Consider the following 18,355-nt stretch of genomic DNA (forward strand, 5'->3'; position numbering starts at 1 on the left):
CAAGACCAGGCCTTCCTAGCCTTGATGAAGCAGGACCATTTATTACATCTCCTAGAATAAAATCTCTATTTAATGTGTTCTTCAGCAGCACTTTACCTCTGCTAACTGTATGATATCTGTTTAGGTAATGATCAAAATAAGCAGTAGGAAGAGGAAGAGGCTCATCATCCCTCAACTCTTGTAGTAGACAGTAACCTGGTGATGTGGTCTCATCCTGGATCATCAGTAGATTGAGCCTGCCAGGTTGCCACTCACCCCAGTCCTGTATCACATTATACATACTTAGGCAGAAGAGTGTATCAGTGTCTGAAGCAATTCCTATTGTTGTAGACCCTTCAGACTGGCTACCAAAATGATAGGTGGAAATGTTCTTGCCCAGCAATCTGTTTGTACTAGTTTTCACAGTTTCTGTCAACAAGACCATCCTCCTTCTCTTCAGAATCATTCTCTCACTGACACCAATATAATTGAGCACCTCTGACAGTTTCAGTGATACAGTCTGGTAATAATCAGGATGTTGAGACATTCTGGAAATGTAAGACAGTAAAATATTTATAAACTGCATCATCTTCCTGTTGTTTATTTAAATCTGAATTTTAAATTGAAATAACAGAGAAATTTAGAAACAAATAATATAAAATATTTCCATTTATTTTCTATATATTTGTATTTGTGATACTGTATTATGAATTACAACTGTTATAGGCCAGGAAGTTTTTTTTAACAAAATAAAATTTTCCATTTAAACAGTTGCCATAAAGATATAGATTACTTTAAAAATGTAAAAACAAAGTGCCTGCCTTTACTCACCTTGAAAGATTTTTCTTATGAAGTGTGATTGTGTTTATTGTCTAATTATCTGCACTAAATGATATAAAATAAAAATTATTTCCAATCTATTTTCTTTTTTATGTTTTTGGGAATTTATTCAAATTAATTTCCTCACGTTTTTGTTGAACTAAGAGAGGTAATTCATTCACTTGATAAGATTAGAGCAACTGCTCATTATTCCCCTTACAGTTTGTCTCTTGCACTCTGATTGTGTATGTGATGAGGACCTGCTTAGCTCAGTAATTCTTTGTGACTATTTGATTAAAGGTACTGTGTCTGCCACCTGTAGGCATATTCAGTTTCTAACCAATTAAAGTGAAACTTAGTATACATCATCAGTATAATGTTGGCAAGCACTAGTTACATCGACTTTCATGTTCTTTTAATATTTTTGGAGAAATGGCTCATTTTAGGACTTTAAAATATTGCATCTACATTGGCATATTGTTTACTCAACTCCTGAAATATTGCATCTATGAAATTATCTAGCTCATAATTGAAAACATTTACGAATCATTGGTACACGAATCATTTAGGCAAGGTAGCCAGAGGAAAATCTTATATAAGAGATATTTGGTCTCGCCAGCTAACGTTTTAACAAAGGACATTCTATTTCGTTTGTCAGCTAGTCTAAAACATAGTCACCTTAGCGAGTGGACCCATTTCATTGTTCAAGTTAAAGGCGTAGGAACTTCCCTGGGTCACATAACTCATATCTTGACACCCGCGTACCTTTATATTGAAGAGAATTCAAGGGGAGTAAATACCAATGACTCAGGCATAGCTAATAGCCGGTATCGGGACCCAACGTCCTAAATTACATTTGTATAAAATGTAAAATTTATAGCTCGCGTAAAAAAGATAAATACATACTGTTTTTCATTAAAATATATTTTACAACGTATTTCTGATCATTATGTTTTTAACAAGACCTGTGTAAAACTTTCCCGGCGTATTTTCACACATTTTGCATTTTAATATTTGAAACTCCATATCAGGTAGCCTGGAAATTGATTGTCAGATTTTGTAGCTTACATGTAAACTCACCAAGGTGAGCTATTGTGACCAGTCATTGTCCGGCGTCAGTCGGCATCTGTCGTGTGGCGTCCGTCAACATTTGCGTCCGTCAACATTTGCCTTGTGAACACTCTAGAGGCCACATTTATGACCCAATCTTCATGAAACTTGGTCAGAATGTTCGTCTTGATAAGTCAAGTTCGAAACTGGGTTATGTAGTGTCAACTAGATCTGTAGGCTAGGTCAAAGGAAAAAGCTTTGTGAACACTCTAGAGGCCAAGGTTGTGACCCAGTATTTATGAAACTTAGTCAGAATGTTTGTCTTGATGATCTCTAGGTCAAGTTTGAATCTTGGCCATGTGGGGTCAAAAAGTAGGTCAGTAGGCCAGATCAAAGGAAAATCTTTTGAACACTCTAGGGGCCACAGTTGTGATTCAAACTTATGAGATTTGGTCAGAATGTTTGTTTTGATGATCTCTAGGTCAGGTTCGAATCTGGGTCATGTGGGGTCAATAGGTAGGTCAGTAGACCAGATCAAAGGAAAAGCTTGTGAGCACTCGAGAGGCCACAGTTGTGACCCTATATTTATGGAACTTTGTCAGAATATTAAATTTTGTCTTGTTGATCTCTAGGTCAAAGTTTAAACTTGGTCATGTGGGGTCAAAAACTAGGTCAGTAGACCTGATCAAAGGTAAAGCTTGTAAACATTCTAGAGGCCACAGTTGTGACTCAATCTCTATGAAACTTGGTCAGAATGTTTTTCTTGATGATCTCTAGGCCCAGTTTTATTCTGGGTCATTTGAGGTTAAAACCTAGGTCACATGGTCAATCAAAGAAAAAGTTTGTGAACACTCTAAAGGCAACAGTTGTAGCTCGGTCTACTGTGAAATCATTTAATTTAGTCGGCACGAAATTTGTGGTTTTGGCCAAAATAGCTGTTTTGTGGGGATGTAAATTCATGGATTTTCAATTTTTGGGGGGAAAAAATCGTGAGATCTACAGGAATAGATCTACTAGTACTTCTGTCCTAACATGTGAAACCTACACGTGTCAGACAGCACTACCATGGTTATCGAATTTGCAATCTACGCCGCAGGAGATTAGCAAGTGATCATGTGCCAATTAACGACCCCGTTACCTATAATTGCAAAACTTTTTAAAACTGTGAAGCATTCAGTGAGATAAGTCGGCACCAATTAAAAAGTGTCAAAACGGTGGCAGCTTGCACAATTAGCAATTCCCTGGGACCAGTTGTTCGAAACTTTAACCGGCTGTTAAATTAACTGCCGGTTAAATTTTGGTTAAAAATACTACACTTGGTGAGAAACACAGGTATGATGTTTTGATTTAATTGTAAAGAATTTTCATTGTTCATAATTCTTACCTCATACTTTTATTTTTCAAGGTCGTCTGAAATGCCGAAAAATAACTCTAAAAGTTAATCAACCGTTAGCTTAATCGCCTGTTAAAGTTTCGAACAACTGGACCCAGAATCGAAACAAATACAAAAGTTGATTATTGATCATTTGATTGTGTTTTGAACAAGAACTAGTTATTGTACTGTAAATTAAAACAAACTATCATAGATTCAATTTAAATAATGTTGTTTTTTATCCCATAGTACTAGTATTACTATAATAATCCTTACATAAACTATTATGAACTGGTGCAATTTTTTAGCTCAACTGTTTGAAGAATAGGGGAGCTATCCTACTCGCCCCGGTGTCGGCGAGAGCGTTAGCGTGAACGTTAGAGTTAGCGTGAGCGTCACACAAATGTTAAAGTTTGCGTACCACCCCAAATATTTTCAAAGTCCATTGAGATGTTTTCATATTTTGCATACTTGTTTACCATCATGACCCCAGTCTGTAAAAAGGAGGGGGCAACTCTATGAAGCATTTGACTTTGACTGAATTATGGCCCCTTTTTGACTTAGAATAAATGTTGAAGTTTGCATACCACCCCAAATATTTTTAAAGTCCATTGTGATTTTGCTTTCATATTTTGCATACTTGTTTACCATCATGACCCCAGTCTGTAAAAAGGAGGAGGCAACTCTGTCAAGCATTTTGACTGAATTATGGCCCCTTTTCAACTTAGAATATGCTTATTGTAGTGTTAAAGTGTTACTCATGGCTTATATTATACTATCAAGCACTGAGAATAGTCGAGCACGCTGTCTACTGACAGCTCTTGTTTTATACCCACTAAGTGAAGCATATTAGTTTTCAACTGTCCGTCAATTTGTTAGTTTGTTCGTTCGTTCGTCCCAATGTTAACTATTTGCATGAAGGCATTTACTCACGAACCACTGCAACCAGGACCTTCAAACTTCACATGGTGATAGTACTTATTGAGTACACGACCTTACTGACTTTAGGGTCACCAGGTCAAAGGTCAAGGTCACAGAGGCCCATGTTAACTTTTTACATGAAGGCACTTTACTCAGAAACCACTGTACCCAAGACCATCAAACTTCACATGCTGATAGTACTTATTGAGTACACCACCTCTGCTGACTTTGGGGTCAAAGGTCAAGGTCACAGGAGCCAATGTTAACTTTTTGCATGAAGGCACTTAACTCATGAACCACTACACCCAGGACCTTCAAACTTCACATGCTGATAGTACTTATTGAGTACACAACCCCTATTGACTTTTGGGTCACCAGGTCAAAGGTCAAGGCGCTGCTGGGGCATTTGTCACCATTAGTGACAGCTCTTGTTATCGATATAGATCAATAAACTATCAAATTTGCATAATTTAAGTATTCTTGAGAAAACCCAGGCCTATTTAAATTCAGATCACGCATAATAAAGCCTTATGAGACAAACATAAGACTTACGTAGATCTGAAGACAATATATGGGTTATCCCAATAAAATTATAAAGGTGATCATTAAAATTGATCTTATTGGTCATATCGGTCATTACTCATTATTTTTAAACATATTTGAACGTTGTGGGCATGTTGGCAAAAGTTAGGACTCTTTTTTTGCAATATCCAAAAGAGCACTGTATCGTTGAGGAATATATATTTGGTTCCAACCCAAAAGAGCGCTTGTATCGTTGAAGAATGTATATTTGTCGCTTACCCATCAGAGCACTGTATGGTTGAAGAACGTTTTTTTTTTTTTAATTTTATACGCTTTTAAACGGTAAACAGAGTCGTTCTAATGTAAATCTGCTCTTGAGCTGGTAAACAGCGACAAAAGAAAAAAATGGATCTTCATAAAAATCGGTTAGGTTCGAAACTGGGTCACGTGCGGTAAAAAACTAGGTCAGTAAGTCTAAAAATAGAGAAACCTTGTGTTCTCTCTAGAGGCCATATTTTTCTTGGGATCTGTATGAAAGTTGGTCAGAGTGTTCATTTTGATAATATCTAGGTCAGATTCGAAACTGGGTCACGTGCAGTATAAAACTAGGTCAGTAGGTCTAAAAATAGAAAAACTTTGTGACTTCTCTAGGGGCCATACTTTTCATGAGCTCTTCATGAAAATTGGTCAGAATGTTCACATTTATGATATCTAGGTCAAATTCGAAACTGGGTCACATGCAGTCAAAAACTAGGTCAGTAGGTCTAAAAATAGAAAAACCTTGTGACATCCCTAGAGGCCATATTTTTGAATGGATCTTCATGAAAATTGGTCAGAATGAAATTGGTCAGAATTCACCTTGATGATATTTAAGTCAAGTTTGAAACTGGGTTACATGTGGTCCAAAACTAGGTCAGTAGGTCTAATATCAATGGATCTTCTTGAAAATTAGTGAGAATATTCACCTTGATGATATCTAGGTCAAGTACGAAACTGGGTCACATGCATTCAGAAACTAGGTCAGTAGGCCTAAAAATAGAGAAACCTTGTGACCTCTCTAGAGGCAATATTTTTTATACGATCAGTATGAAAGTTGGTCTGAATGTTCATCTTGATGATATCTAGGTCAAAATTCGAAACTGGGTCACAAATGGTCAAAAACTAGGTCAGTAGGTCTAAAAATAGAAAAACCTTGTGAGCTCTCTAGAGGCCATACTTTTAATGAGATCATCATGAAAATTGGTGAGAATGTTAACCTTGATAATATCTAGGTCAGGTTTGAAACTAGGTCATGTGCCTTTAAAAACTAGGTCATTACGGTCAAATAATAGAAAAACCTCGTTACCTTTCAAGAGGCCATATTTTTCAATGGATCTTCATGAAAATTGGTTAAAATTTTTATCTTGATGACATCTAGGTCAAATTCAAAACTGGGTAACATGAGCTCAAAAACTAGGTCACTATGTCAAATAATAGAAAAAAAACAATGTAATGCTCAGTTTAAATCTGGGTCATGTGGGGACAGGTGAGCGATTCAAGACCATCATGGTCTTCTTGTCTAGAAATTTGAGAGTTAGATATATTGCCGTGTCATCTGCAAAGAGACGAACTTCGGAGCTGATGTTTTGTGGGAGGTCATTTATGTAAGCTAGGAAGAGCAGGGGACCAAGTAGACACCTGTAGGACACCTGATGATATTAGGATGGCATCAGAGGTAGTGACGTTTAGGACTTCTGATTGAATCCTGTTATCTAAAAAGGTTTTGACCCATCTTAATGTGTTACCTCTGACTCTATATTTGTGTATTTTTAGAAGAAGTTTCTCATGGCTAACCTTGTCGAAAGCCTTACTAAAATCTAGCAGTATAAGATCTACTTGTTTCTTATTGTAGACTGAAGTGACCAGATCATTTACTAACATAACTAACTGGGTAACACACGCTCTTTTTTCCCTAAAACCATGCTGCAGGTCATACAGAATACCATGGTTGTTGAAGTGGTTAACAATAAGGAAACAGTGTATTCAAGCACCTTGCACAAGACACATGTTAATGAATTAATTCAGAATGTTACAAAAAAATCAGCTGTCGATCTTCATCAATATCCACTACCAGATAGAATGATGATGAAAACGTGACAGTATGATGATGATAACACAGCAATAAAATGGTGATAACATGACAGTACCATGGTGATAACGGAATAGTATGGTTACGAAATTGCGGAATCATGATACTACGATAACGAATACGGGATATTATGATGGTGAAAATATGACAGTATGATGGTGAAAACACAATAGTATATTACATTATTACCATCGTAAAATCATATGATCGAATTTTCGTTAATATAGAATCACGTTATCATCATTGTAATCTCGTGTTTTCTTTACCATAGCTTCATGATTTAGTTTTTTCATCAGTGTACTACAGAGTATCGCATTTCAGATCAGCACATTCAAAGGCAATGGTCCTAACTGAATTCCGTAATACATAGATGTTTCTATAGCAACATAATGTTTGTACTCCAGGCAGATATAATTATTTTGTGTAAATTATGTGAATTCATGAAATCTTCATGATTTATTCATTGACTTTTAAAAGTTCTCTAAAGTTACCATGTAATAGCACATGTTACATGTATAAATACAAACAGTGTGTATTGCAGCATCTTCATGCAGGTACTCAGGCTTTCAGCAGTACCCTGTTCAGTTCAGTGCAGGTTCCTGCATGTTGAATAATACATAAAGAAGTCTACAGATAGAAAATTTGCGGCATTGTTTCTTGCTCGAATTTTAAGAGATATCATATAGCAGCGTAAAGCATCAATATGTTGGTTTTCTTGTTCCATACACTGACCTAGTAAGTTCAGTGCTGTTTCCCTGTGACCTAGATTTCTTTCTGTTTCAATGGTAGTGACAAGTTTTGCAAGTGCACATTGTTGGTCTGCCACTCTCTGAAGAGAGCCGTAAGTCTTGTACTGCAGGAAGTAGAGGTTTGGTAGAGAATCAACCACTGCCCAATCCATCCAGACGTCAGATATTTCATTCCTTTCAAGCCTGTCCTCTTGTGTAGATCTAAACATTTCATACTGTAGCTCTTTAGGAACACAGCAAATTTCACACTGCAGAAATCTAACACAAAATGCTGTGTTATGTTGTATTAGTTCTTCATGTCCAGTATTACATTTATTTATGAATCCTTGCCTTACGTAATACTGCGGATGATCATAGCAGTCACACACAGGTTCAACAGTATTCAGATCATACATTTCTTCTATATTCCTCAGAACAAACACTGCTTTTTCCATATCTCCTACACAGCATAGTGCTGATGCAAGTTTCAATCTACCAGATGCCACATCTGAGTTCAAACCAACTGAAAACCAGGACAGTGCTTCTGGAGATATACTGTGAGTAGTGTAAATGTCATGAGATGCTATCACAGACCCTAGTGAAGATGAAAGCAGTGGTGCGAAAAGCTTCAGTGCAGATTTTTCCAAACTGTTAAAACCCATTGCTCTGTACATTCTTGTTAGTGTTAATGTAAAGTCTGATAACCTCTCATACACCATTTCATTTCCATCATGCATTGATCCTAAAAGGAACTTGTAACTGACACTTATGCATTTGGTAATATTAATTAGCAGCTCTGTTGAAATTTTAGCATACATTTGGCCTGGAGTTTCATGATACTGAAAAGCTTCACCCATATTTATCTTCACTTGTAGTCTTGTACCAAGGTCATCAATGGGAATCTTCAGCAGTGCACGACCCTTACTTTGTATGATCTTTTGTAGTATTTCAATAATTCTGAGTTTGTTATGAGGAGAAATTCTTCTGGCCATTAGGTTGTTTTCAGGCAACATAAGATTTGGACAGTTTTCTTGTCTTACAAAGTTCTGTAATACTGTAAGGCAGCACATCAAACATGGGAGTAAGTTAGATTGCACCCAGTTCTTTGAACATGTATTTTGTATACAATGAAATAAAACAGTTTTACACATGAAACTTGAAAGGACACCATCACACTGAGGATTTATGAATGTTTTAAGAATCATCTTCATCAGAATGTAACATCTTAATTGTGTGATGTTTAAACTGAACATCAGACATCTTTCAGCGTGGGAAGTAGATATTCTCCATTCAAGATCTTCATTCTGGCCATTTTTACTGCTCACAGGTACAACAAAACATCCTGTAGTCTCACAGTATCTCTTCATTTCTTCTGTAGGCCATCTTCCTATACCTTGTTGTAATAACCATGGTTGGGCTTCTACAGGCCATGATTTACAGTGGAATGCTCGGACAAAATCTTGATCACAACAACCAGGACTTCCTTGCCTTGATGAAGCAGGACCATTTATTACACTTCCTGCTAAACCAAAATCTCTATGAGCTGTGTTCTTCATCAGCACGTTACCTCTGCTTACTGTATGATATCTGTCTGGTTCATGATCAAGTAGAGCAGTATGAAGAGGAAGAGGCTCATCATCCCTCAGACATTGTAGTAGACAGTAACCTGGCGATGTGGTCTCATCCTGGATCATCAGTAGATTGTCCCTGCCAGGTTGCCACTCACTCCAGTCCTGTATAACAATAAATGCACTGTCGCAGATGAGTGCATCACTGTCTGAACAGAGTCCTATTGTTATTGACCCTTCAGACTGGCTTCCAAAATGATACAAGGAAATATTTGTACCCAGCAATCCGTATCTACTATGTGCCATTATTTCCCTTAACAGGACCATCCTCCTCCTCTTCAGAATCATTTTCTCATTGACACCAATATCATTGAGCACCTGGGACAGATTCAGTGAGATAGTCCAGTAATAATCAGGGTCTTGAGACATTCTGAAAATGTAAAACAAAAAGAATTAATAATATTTATAAACTGCATCATTCACCTTCCATCTTGTTGTGATCTTAAATTAAAATAACAAGGAAAGGAAACCAATAATATTTATATTTCCATTTATTACTCCAGTCTGTGTGTGTGTGTGTGTGTCTGTCACAAAGCTTGTCCGCACTCTAAGTCGAACATTTCTCATCCGATTTTCACCAAACTTGAACAAAATGTGTTTGACCATAAGACCTCGGCCAGGTTCGATAACTAGCCAAATCGGTCCAGGCATCTTGGAGTTATGGCCCTTGAATTACCAAAAATCGGTCTTTTTACTCTTGTCCGCACTCTAATTCGAATATTTCTCATCCAATCTTCACCAAACTTAAACAAATTGTGTTTGACCATGAGACCTCGGCCAAGTTCGATAACTAGCCAAATCGGTCCAGGCATTTTGGAGTTATGGCCCTTGAATTATCAAAAAATTGGCCTTTTTACTCATGACCGCACTCTTAATCAAACATTTCTCATCCGATCTTCACCAAACTTGAACAAAATGTGTTTGACCATGAGACCTCGGCCAAGTTCGATAACTAGCCAAATCGGACCAGGCATTTTGGAGTTACGGCCCTTGAATTATCGAAAAATCGGCCTTTTTACTCTTGTCCGCACTCTTAAGTCGAACATTTCTCATGCGATCTTCACCAAACTTGAACAAAATGTGTTTGACCATGAGACCTCAGCCAAGTTCGATAACTAGCCAAATCGGTCCAGGCATTTTAGAGTTACAGCCCTTGAATTACCGAAAAAATCCGTCTGTTTACTCTTGTCCGCTCTCTAAGTCGAACATTTCTCATCCGATCTTCACCAGACTTGAACAAAATGTGTTTGGCCATAAGACCTTACCCAAGTTTGATAACTAGTCAAATCCGCCCTGGCACTTTTGATTTATGGCCCTTGAATTACTGATTGGGTCCACTCATCCAGACCATCTAATTGGATCCACTCGTCTAAAATATCTAGAGAAACTAACATTTTTCATAGGGGCAGTTGTGGGAGACATGCGCTTTTCTCAAAAGCATCTCTTATTCTCTATATATTTGTATTTGTGATGCTGTATTATGAATTGCAACTGTTAATAGGGCAGGATGAATTTTTTTTTAACAAAATAAAGTTTTCAATTAAAGGCACTGACCTTCAGACTTGGCTAAATATAATCAATCTTTCTTTCAAATTGAAGTTTGGTCATATTATAAAGATTAGAATATGAGTTTTTGTTAGCTCACCTGTCACAAAGTGACAAGGTGAGCTTTTGTGATCGCGCGGCGTCCGTCGTCCGTCCGTCCGTGCGTGCGTGTGTGCGTCCGTAAACTTTTGCTTGTGACCACTCTAGAGGTCACATTTTTCATGGGATCTTTATGAAAGTTGGTCAGAATGTTCATCTTGATGATATCTAGGTCAAGTTCGAAACTGGGTCACGTGCCATCAAAAACTAGGTCAGTAGGTCTAAAAATAGAAAAACCTTGTGACCTCTCTAGAGGCCATATATTTCAAAGATCTTCATGAAACTTGGTCAGAATGTTCACCTTGGTAATATCTAGGTCAAGTTTGAAACTGGGTCACGTGCCTTCAAAAACTAGGTCAGTAGGTCTAAAAATAGAAAAACCTTGTGACCTCTCTAGAGGCCATATATTTCACAAGATCTTCATGAAAATTGGTCAGATTGTTCGCCTTGATAATATCTAGGTCAAGTTCGAAACTGGGTCACGTGCCTTGAAAAACTAGGTCAGTAGGTCAAATAATAGAAAAACCTTGTGACCTCTCTAGAGGCCATATTTTTCATGGGATCTGTATGAAAGTTGGTCTGAATGTTCATCTTGATGATATCTAGGTCAAGTTCGAAACTGGGTCATGTGCGGTCAAAAACTAGGTCAGTAGGTCTAAAAATAGAAAAACCTTGTGACCTCTCTAGAGGCCATATATTTCATGTGATCTTCATGAAAATTGGTCAGAATGTTCAGCTTGATGATACCTAGGTCAAGTTCGAAAGTGGGTCACGTGCGGTCAAAAACTAGGTCAGTAGGTTAAATAATAGAAAAACCTTGTGACCTCTCTAAAGGCCATATTTTTCATGGGATCTGTATGAAAATTGGTCTGAATGTTCATCTTGATGATATCTAGGTAAAGTTTGAAACAGGGTCATGTGCGGTCAAAAACTAGGTCATTAGGTCTAAAAATAGAAAAACCTTGTGACCTCTCTAGAGACCATACTTGTGAATGGATCTCCATAAAAATTGGTCTAAATGTTCTCCTTGATGATATCTAGGTCAAGTTTGAAACTGGGTCACGTGCTGTAAAAAACTAGGTCAGTAGGTCAAATAATAAAAAAACCTTGTGACCTCTCTAGAGATCATACTTTTCATGGGATCTGTATGAAAGTTGGTCTGAATGTTCATCTTGATGATATCTAGGTCAGGTTTGAAACTGGGTCAACTGCGGTCAAAAACTAGGTCAGTAGGTCTAAAATTATTAAAATCTTTTGACCTCTCTAGAGACCATATTTTTCAATGGATCTTCATGAAAATTGGTCAGAATTTTTATCTTGATAATATCTAGGTCAAGTTCAAAACTGGGTCACATGAGCTCAAAAACTAGGTCACTATGTCAAATAATAGAAAAAACGACGTCATACTTAAAACTGGGTCATGTGGAAAGAGGTGAGCGATTCAGGACCATCATGGTCCTCTTGTTTCTAAAATATTTAAAAAATTCCAAATCAAGATAAAAAAAAAAGATAACCGAATGAACTGAGTCCGCCACGGCAATAAAGACATTTACCTGTCGTCGTAACCAGTATCGCTATAGTGGAAGTAGTGAATTATGACTTCAAAATGTAGATATATATTATGGAGACAGTTTAGCTGGAGTAAAAGCGTTACAAATGCTTTTCGATTTTCATCATAAAAAGTAGTAAAAACAGAAAATTCTCATGTATTTCTGTAACATATAGGTTGTCAGTAATTTAGTTTTAAAGCCTTCTTAAGAAATCTCTTTCGCTGCCGATAGCGACTAAAGTCGAATCGCCCATACGTTGCCGATAGCGACTTTAGTCGAATTTGTACACTGTTGCTAATTATAATAATAAAAATAATAAATGTAATTGAAATTACTGAACATCTTAGGGAGGAGTAGTCGTTCTTCGCCTATTTCATTTGAAAACTTCCGGTAACAGCTTTTATCCATGATTTTATTCAAGTGCAAGATTGTGCAAAACTGCTGGGCGATTTTTGCATCTTCTTTAGGATTTGGAATAGATATCTGTGTAAAATGCCTCCTCGTGGTAGAAAACATGTCAGCGAGGTTTTGCAAACTATATTTAACGATTCCGATTCGGAGATTGCTACGAAATTGACGAAAGTAGTGTCATTTCATCCGAAAATTCAGATGAAGAAAACATTCCCCATCCACCGCAAGTTAGAAATCGTCAGCCACAAAGAGTGAATCAGCATAACCAAAGACATGTTATGCAAAACATTCAGAATGGACAGAATATAAGACTAAATACAGTAAATAATGTACAGAATCAACTCAAGAAGGTATCCCCATAATGTATGTGAAGTTTCATTAGGATACATTCATAAATAAACAAACAGTTTACTTGTAAGTGAGCATAATTATGTCATTTTCAGGAATACTCGCAGAAATGCCTGGCACTGGGCGGAAGTTTATCTTTAGGGTCCCTGGCAGCGAAAGAGTTAATAATATATAGCATTTATTTCCAGATATCTAAAAAAAAAAATTTTTGTTTTTGAACAATCTGGAGGCCAGTCCCTTTAAAACTGTTGCCATAAAGATATACTTTAAAAATGTAAAAAAAGTGCCTGCCTTAACTCACCTTGAAAGATTTTTCTTAAGAAGTGTGATTGTGGTTATTGTCTAATTTTCTGCCGTAAATGGTATAGGATAAAAATTACTTCCAATCTGTTTTCTGTTTTATTATTTTTTTTTTTTTGAAATTTACTTTCAATCTATTTTCTGTTTTAATTTTTTTGGAAATTTATTCAATTTACTTCCTCTTTCATTTTTGTTAAACTAAGGGAGGTAATTCATTCACTTGATTAGATTAGAACAACTGCTCATTATTCCCCTTACAGTTTTGACTTTCACTATGATTGTGTATATGATGAGGACCTACAAAGTGCTTTTGCTTAGCTCAGTAGTTCTTTGTGTCTATTTGATAAAAGACACTGTGTCTGCCACCTGTAGGCATATTCAGTTTCCAACAAATTGAAATAAAAGTTAGTATACATCATCAATATAATGTTGACATGCATGTGTTACTTTGACATTCATGTACTACTAATATTTTTGGAGTAATGGCTAATTTTAGGACTTAGAAATATTGCATTTGCATTAGTACATTGTGTACTCAACTCCAGAAATATTGCATTTGCATTAGTACATTGTGTTCTCAACTTCAAAAATATTGCATGTACAGTAAAACTCCAGAGATATATTGCATTTACATTAGTACATTGAGTACTCAACTCCAGAGATATAGCATCTGCATTAGTACATTGTGTTCTCAACTTCAAAAATATGTTGCATCTATATTAGTAAATTGTGTGCTCAACTCCAGAAATATATTGCATTTACATTAGTACATTGTGTACTCGACTCCAGAAATATTGCATCTATATTAGTACATTGTGTACTCAACTACAGAAATATATTGCATTTACATTAGTACATTGTGTACTCAACTCCAGAAATATTGCATCTATATTAGTACATTGTGTACTCAACTACAGAAATATATTGCATTTACATTAGTACATTGTGTACTCAACTCCAGAAATATTGCATCTATATTAGTACATTGTGTACTCAACTACAGAAGTATTTTGCATTTACATTAGTACATTGTGTATTGAACTGCAGAAATATTGCATCTATATTAGTACATTGTGTACTCAACTCCAGAAATATTGCATCTATATTAGTACATTGAGTACTCAACTCCAGAGATATAGCATCTGCATTAGTACATTGTGTTCTCAACTTCAAAAATATGTTGCATCTATATTAGTAAATTGTGTGCTCAACTCCAGAAATATATTGCATTTACATTAGTACATTGTGTACTCGACTCCAGAAATATTGCATCTATATTAGTACATTGAGTACTCAACTACAGAAATATATTGCATTTACATTAGTACATTGTGTACTCAACTCCAGAAATATTGCATCTATATTAGTACATTGTGTGCTCAACTCCAGAAATATATTGCATTTACATTAGTACATTGTGTACTCAACTGCAGAAATATTGCATCTATATTAGTACATTGTGTACTCAACTCCAGAAATATTTTGCATTTACATTAGTACATTGTGTATTGAACTGCAGAAATATTGCATCTATATTAGTACATTGTGTACTCAACTCCAGAAATATTTTGCATTTACATTAGTACATTGTGTATTGAACTGCAGAAATATTGCATCTATATTAGTACATTGTGTACTCAACTACAGAAATATATTGCATTTACATTAGTTCATTGTGTACTCATCTCCAGAAATATTGCATCTATATTAGTACATTGTGTGCTCAACTCCAGAAATATATTGCATTTACATTAGTACATTGTGTACTCAACTGCAGAAATATTGCATCTATATTAGTACATTAAGTGCTCAACTCCAGAAATATATTGCATTTACATTAGTACATTGTGTACTCAACTCCAGAAATATATTGTGTTTACATTAGTACATTGTGTACTCAACTCCAGAAATATTGCATCTATATTAGTACATTGTGTACTCAACTCCAGAAATATATTGCATTTACATTAGTACATTGTGTACTCAACTCCAGAAATATTGCATCTTTATTAGTACATTGTGTGCTCAACTCCGAAATAATTGCATTTACATTAGTACATTGTGTACTCAACTCCAAAAATATTGCATCACATTAGTACATTGTGTACTCAACTCCAGAAATATATGCATTTACATTAGTACATTGAGTACTCAACTCCAGAAATATAGCATCTGCATTAGAACATTGTGTGCTGAACTCCAGAAATAATTGCATTTACATTAGTACATTGTGTACTCAACTCCAAAAATATTGCATCTACATTAGTACGTTGTGTACTCAATTTCTACAGTTTCCATCCAACTGAAATGAAACTTGGTATACCTCATCAACAAAATTTGAAATGAGTGGCCATAACTTTCATGTCTTAAGTATTTTTTTATGCCCCCAAAGGGAGGCATATTAGTTTTCAACTGTTCGTCCATTCGTTTGTTCGTTAGTTCGTTAGTCACAACATTAACTTTTTGCATGAAGGCACTTTATTCGCGAACCACTGCACCCAGGACCTTCAAACTTCACATGCTGATAGTACTTATTGAGTATACCACCCCTACTGACTTTGGGGTCACCAGGTCAAAGGTCAAGGTCACAGGGGCCAACATTAACTTTTTGCATGAAGGCCTTTTACTTGCGAACCACTGCACCCAGGACCTTCAAACTTCACATGCTGATAGTACTTATTGAGTACACCACTCTTATTGACTTTGGGGTCACTAGGTCAAAGGTCAAGGTCACAGGGGCCAACGTTAACTTCTTGCATGAAGGCACTTTACTCGCGAAATATAGCACCCAGGACCTTCAAACTTCACCTGCTGATAGTACTTATTGAGTACACCACTCTTACTGACTTTGGGGTCACCAGGTCAAAGGTCAAGGTCACAGGGGCCAACGTTAACTTTTTGCATGAAGGCACTTTACTCGCGAACCACTTCACCCAGGACCTTCAAACTTTACATGCTGATAGTACTAGTACACCTACCCTACTGACTTTGGGGTCACCAGGTCAAAGGTCAAGGTCAAAGGGGCCAACGTTAACTTTTTGCATGAAGGCACTTTACATGCGAACCACTTCATCCAGGACCTTCAAACTTCACATGTTGATAGTACTTATTGAGTACACCACCCCTACTGACTTTGGGGTCACCAGGTCAAAGGTCAAGGTGATGCGGGGGCATTTGTCACCATTAGTGACAGCTCTTGTTAGCTCGACTATTCGAAGAATAGTCTAGCTATTCTACTCACCCTGGCGTCGGCGTCGGCGTCGGCGTCACACCTTGGTTAAGTTTTTGCATGCAAGTACATACAGCTATCATTTAAAGGCATATAGCTTTGAAACTTATTTATTCTTTTTCTAGGTCAATTACCAACCTCACTGGGTCAAGTTCCATAACTCTAACATGTATTTTGAGCAAATTATGCCCCCTTTTGGACTTAGAAAATTCAGGTTAAAGTTTTACATGCAAGTTACTATCTCCAAAACTAATGCAGATATTGAATTGAAACTTCACATGTGTCTTCGGGGTTATAAAACTAGTTGATAGCACCAAGTCCCATAACTCTGACCTTCATTTTGGCCAAATTATGCCCCCTTTTGTACTTAGAAAATTTTGGTTAAAGTTTTGCGTGCAAGTACATACAGCTATTACTAAAAGGCATATAGATTTGAAACTTATTTTTTCTTTTTCTAGATCAATTACCTACCTCATTGGGTCATGTCCCGTAACTCTGACATGTATTTTGGCCAAATTATGCCCCCTTTTGGACTTAGAAAATTCTGGTTAAAGTTTTGCGTGCAAGTACATACAGCTATTACTAAAAGGCATATTGATTTGAAACTTATTTTTTCTTTTTCTAGATCAATTACCTACCTCACTGGGCCAAGTCCCATAACTCTGACATGTATTTTGAGCAAATTATGCCCCCTTTTGGACTTAGAAAATTCAGGTTAAAGTTTTACATGCAAGTTACTATCTCCAAAACTAATGCAGATATTAAATTGAAACTTCACGTGTCTTCGGGGTTATAAAACTAGTTGATAGAATCAAGTCCCATAACTCTGACATGTATTTTGGGCAAATTATGCCCCCTTTTGGACTTAGAAAATCCTGGTTAAAGTTTTGCGTGCAAGTACATACAGCTATTACCAAAAGGCATATAGCTTTGAAACTTATTTATTCTTTTTCTAGGTCAGTTACCAACCTCACTGGGTCAAGTTCCATAACTCTTAACATGTATTTTGAGCAAATTATTCCCCCTTTTGGACTTAGAAAATTCAGGTTAAAGTTTTACATGCAAGTTACTATCTCCAAAACTAATGCAGATATGGAATTGAAACGTAACATGTTTCTTCGGGGTTATTAAACTAGTTGATAGCATCAACTCTGATATGCATTTTGGTCAAATTATGTCCCGTTTTGAACTTAAAACTCTTTTGATATTTAACATTTTGGGTAATAATTTCCTGCTTCTGTGACAATATTTCGAATAGTCGAGCTTGGCTGTCTTACGGACAGCTCTTGTTTTTAGTATGGCCCTATTGTGGACTTTATTATGCCCCACTTCGAAGAAGGAGGGGTATATTGTTTTGCAGATGTCGGTCGGTCGTTCGGAATGTAGACCAATCCGTTTCCGGATGATAACTCAAGAACGCTTGGACCTAGGATCATGAAAGTTGATAGGGAGGTTGGTCATCACCAGCAGATGACCCCTATTGATTTTGAGGTCTGTTTGTCAAAAGTCAAGGTCACAGTGACCCTGAATAGTAAAACGGTTTCCGGATGATAACTCAAGAAGACTTGGGCCTAGGATCATGAAAGTTGATAGGGAGGTCGGTAATGACCAGCAGATGACCCCTATTGATTTTGAGGTCAGTATTTAAAGGTCAAGGTCACAGTGACCCTGAACAGTATATAGGGAAAAACTTAGAATCTTCATGTCCATAACTTACATCATTCAA

General features: G+C 36.6%; 2 protein-coding genes across 4 annotated transcripts in view; one reads left to right on the forward strand and one right to left on the reverse strand.

The window, feature by feature from the left end:
- The window catches only part of LOC123548739 (katanin p80 WD40 repeat-containing subunit B1-like), a 115,877-nt gene that overhangs the window by 54,520 nt on the left and 43,002 nt on the right, over nt 1-18,355 (forward strand). The gene's annotated exons all lie outside the window — the stretch shown is intronic.
- On the reverse strand, nt 1,629-13,805 carry LOC128557790 (uncharacterized). The gene is made up of 2 exons (XM_053546087.1): nt 13,402-13,805; nt 1,629-9,517 (listed from the first exon to the last, which is right to left on the reverse strand). The coding sequence occupies exon 2, from the start codon at nt 9,514-9,516 to the stop codon at nt 7,378-7,380; it is 2,139 nt and encodes a 712-aa protein (XP_053402062.1). The 5' UTR covers nt 9,517; nt 13,402-13,805; the 3' UTR covers nt 1,629-7,377.

Source organism: Mercenaria mercenaria, chromosome 6 (genome assembly GCF_021730395.1).
Source record: "Mercenaria mercenaria strain notata chromosome 6, MADL_Memer_1, whole genome shotgun sequence".
Lineage (NCBI taxonomy): Eukaryota > Metazoa > Mollusca > Bivalvia > Venerida > Veneridae > Mercenaria > Mercenaria mercenaria.

Excerpts from the sequence above, each read along its gene's own strand:
- LOC128557790 (XM_053546087.1), bottom strand. The coding sequence starts at position 9,516 with ATGTCTCAAGACCCTGATTATTACTGGACTATCTCACTGAATCTGTCC.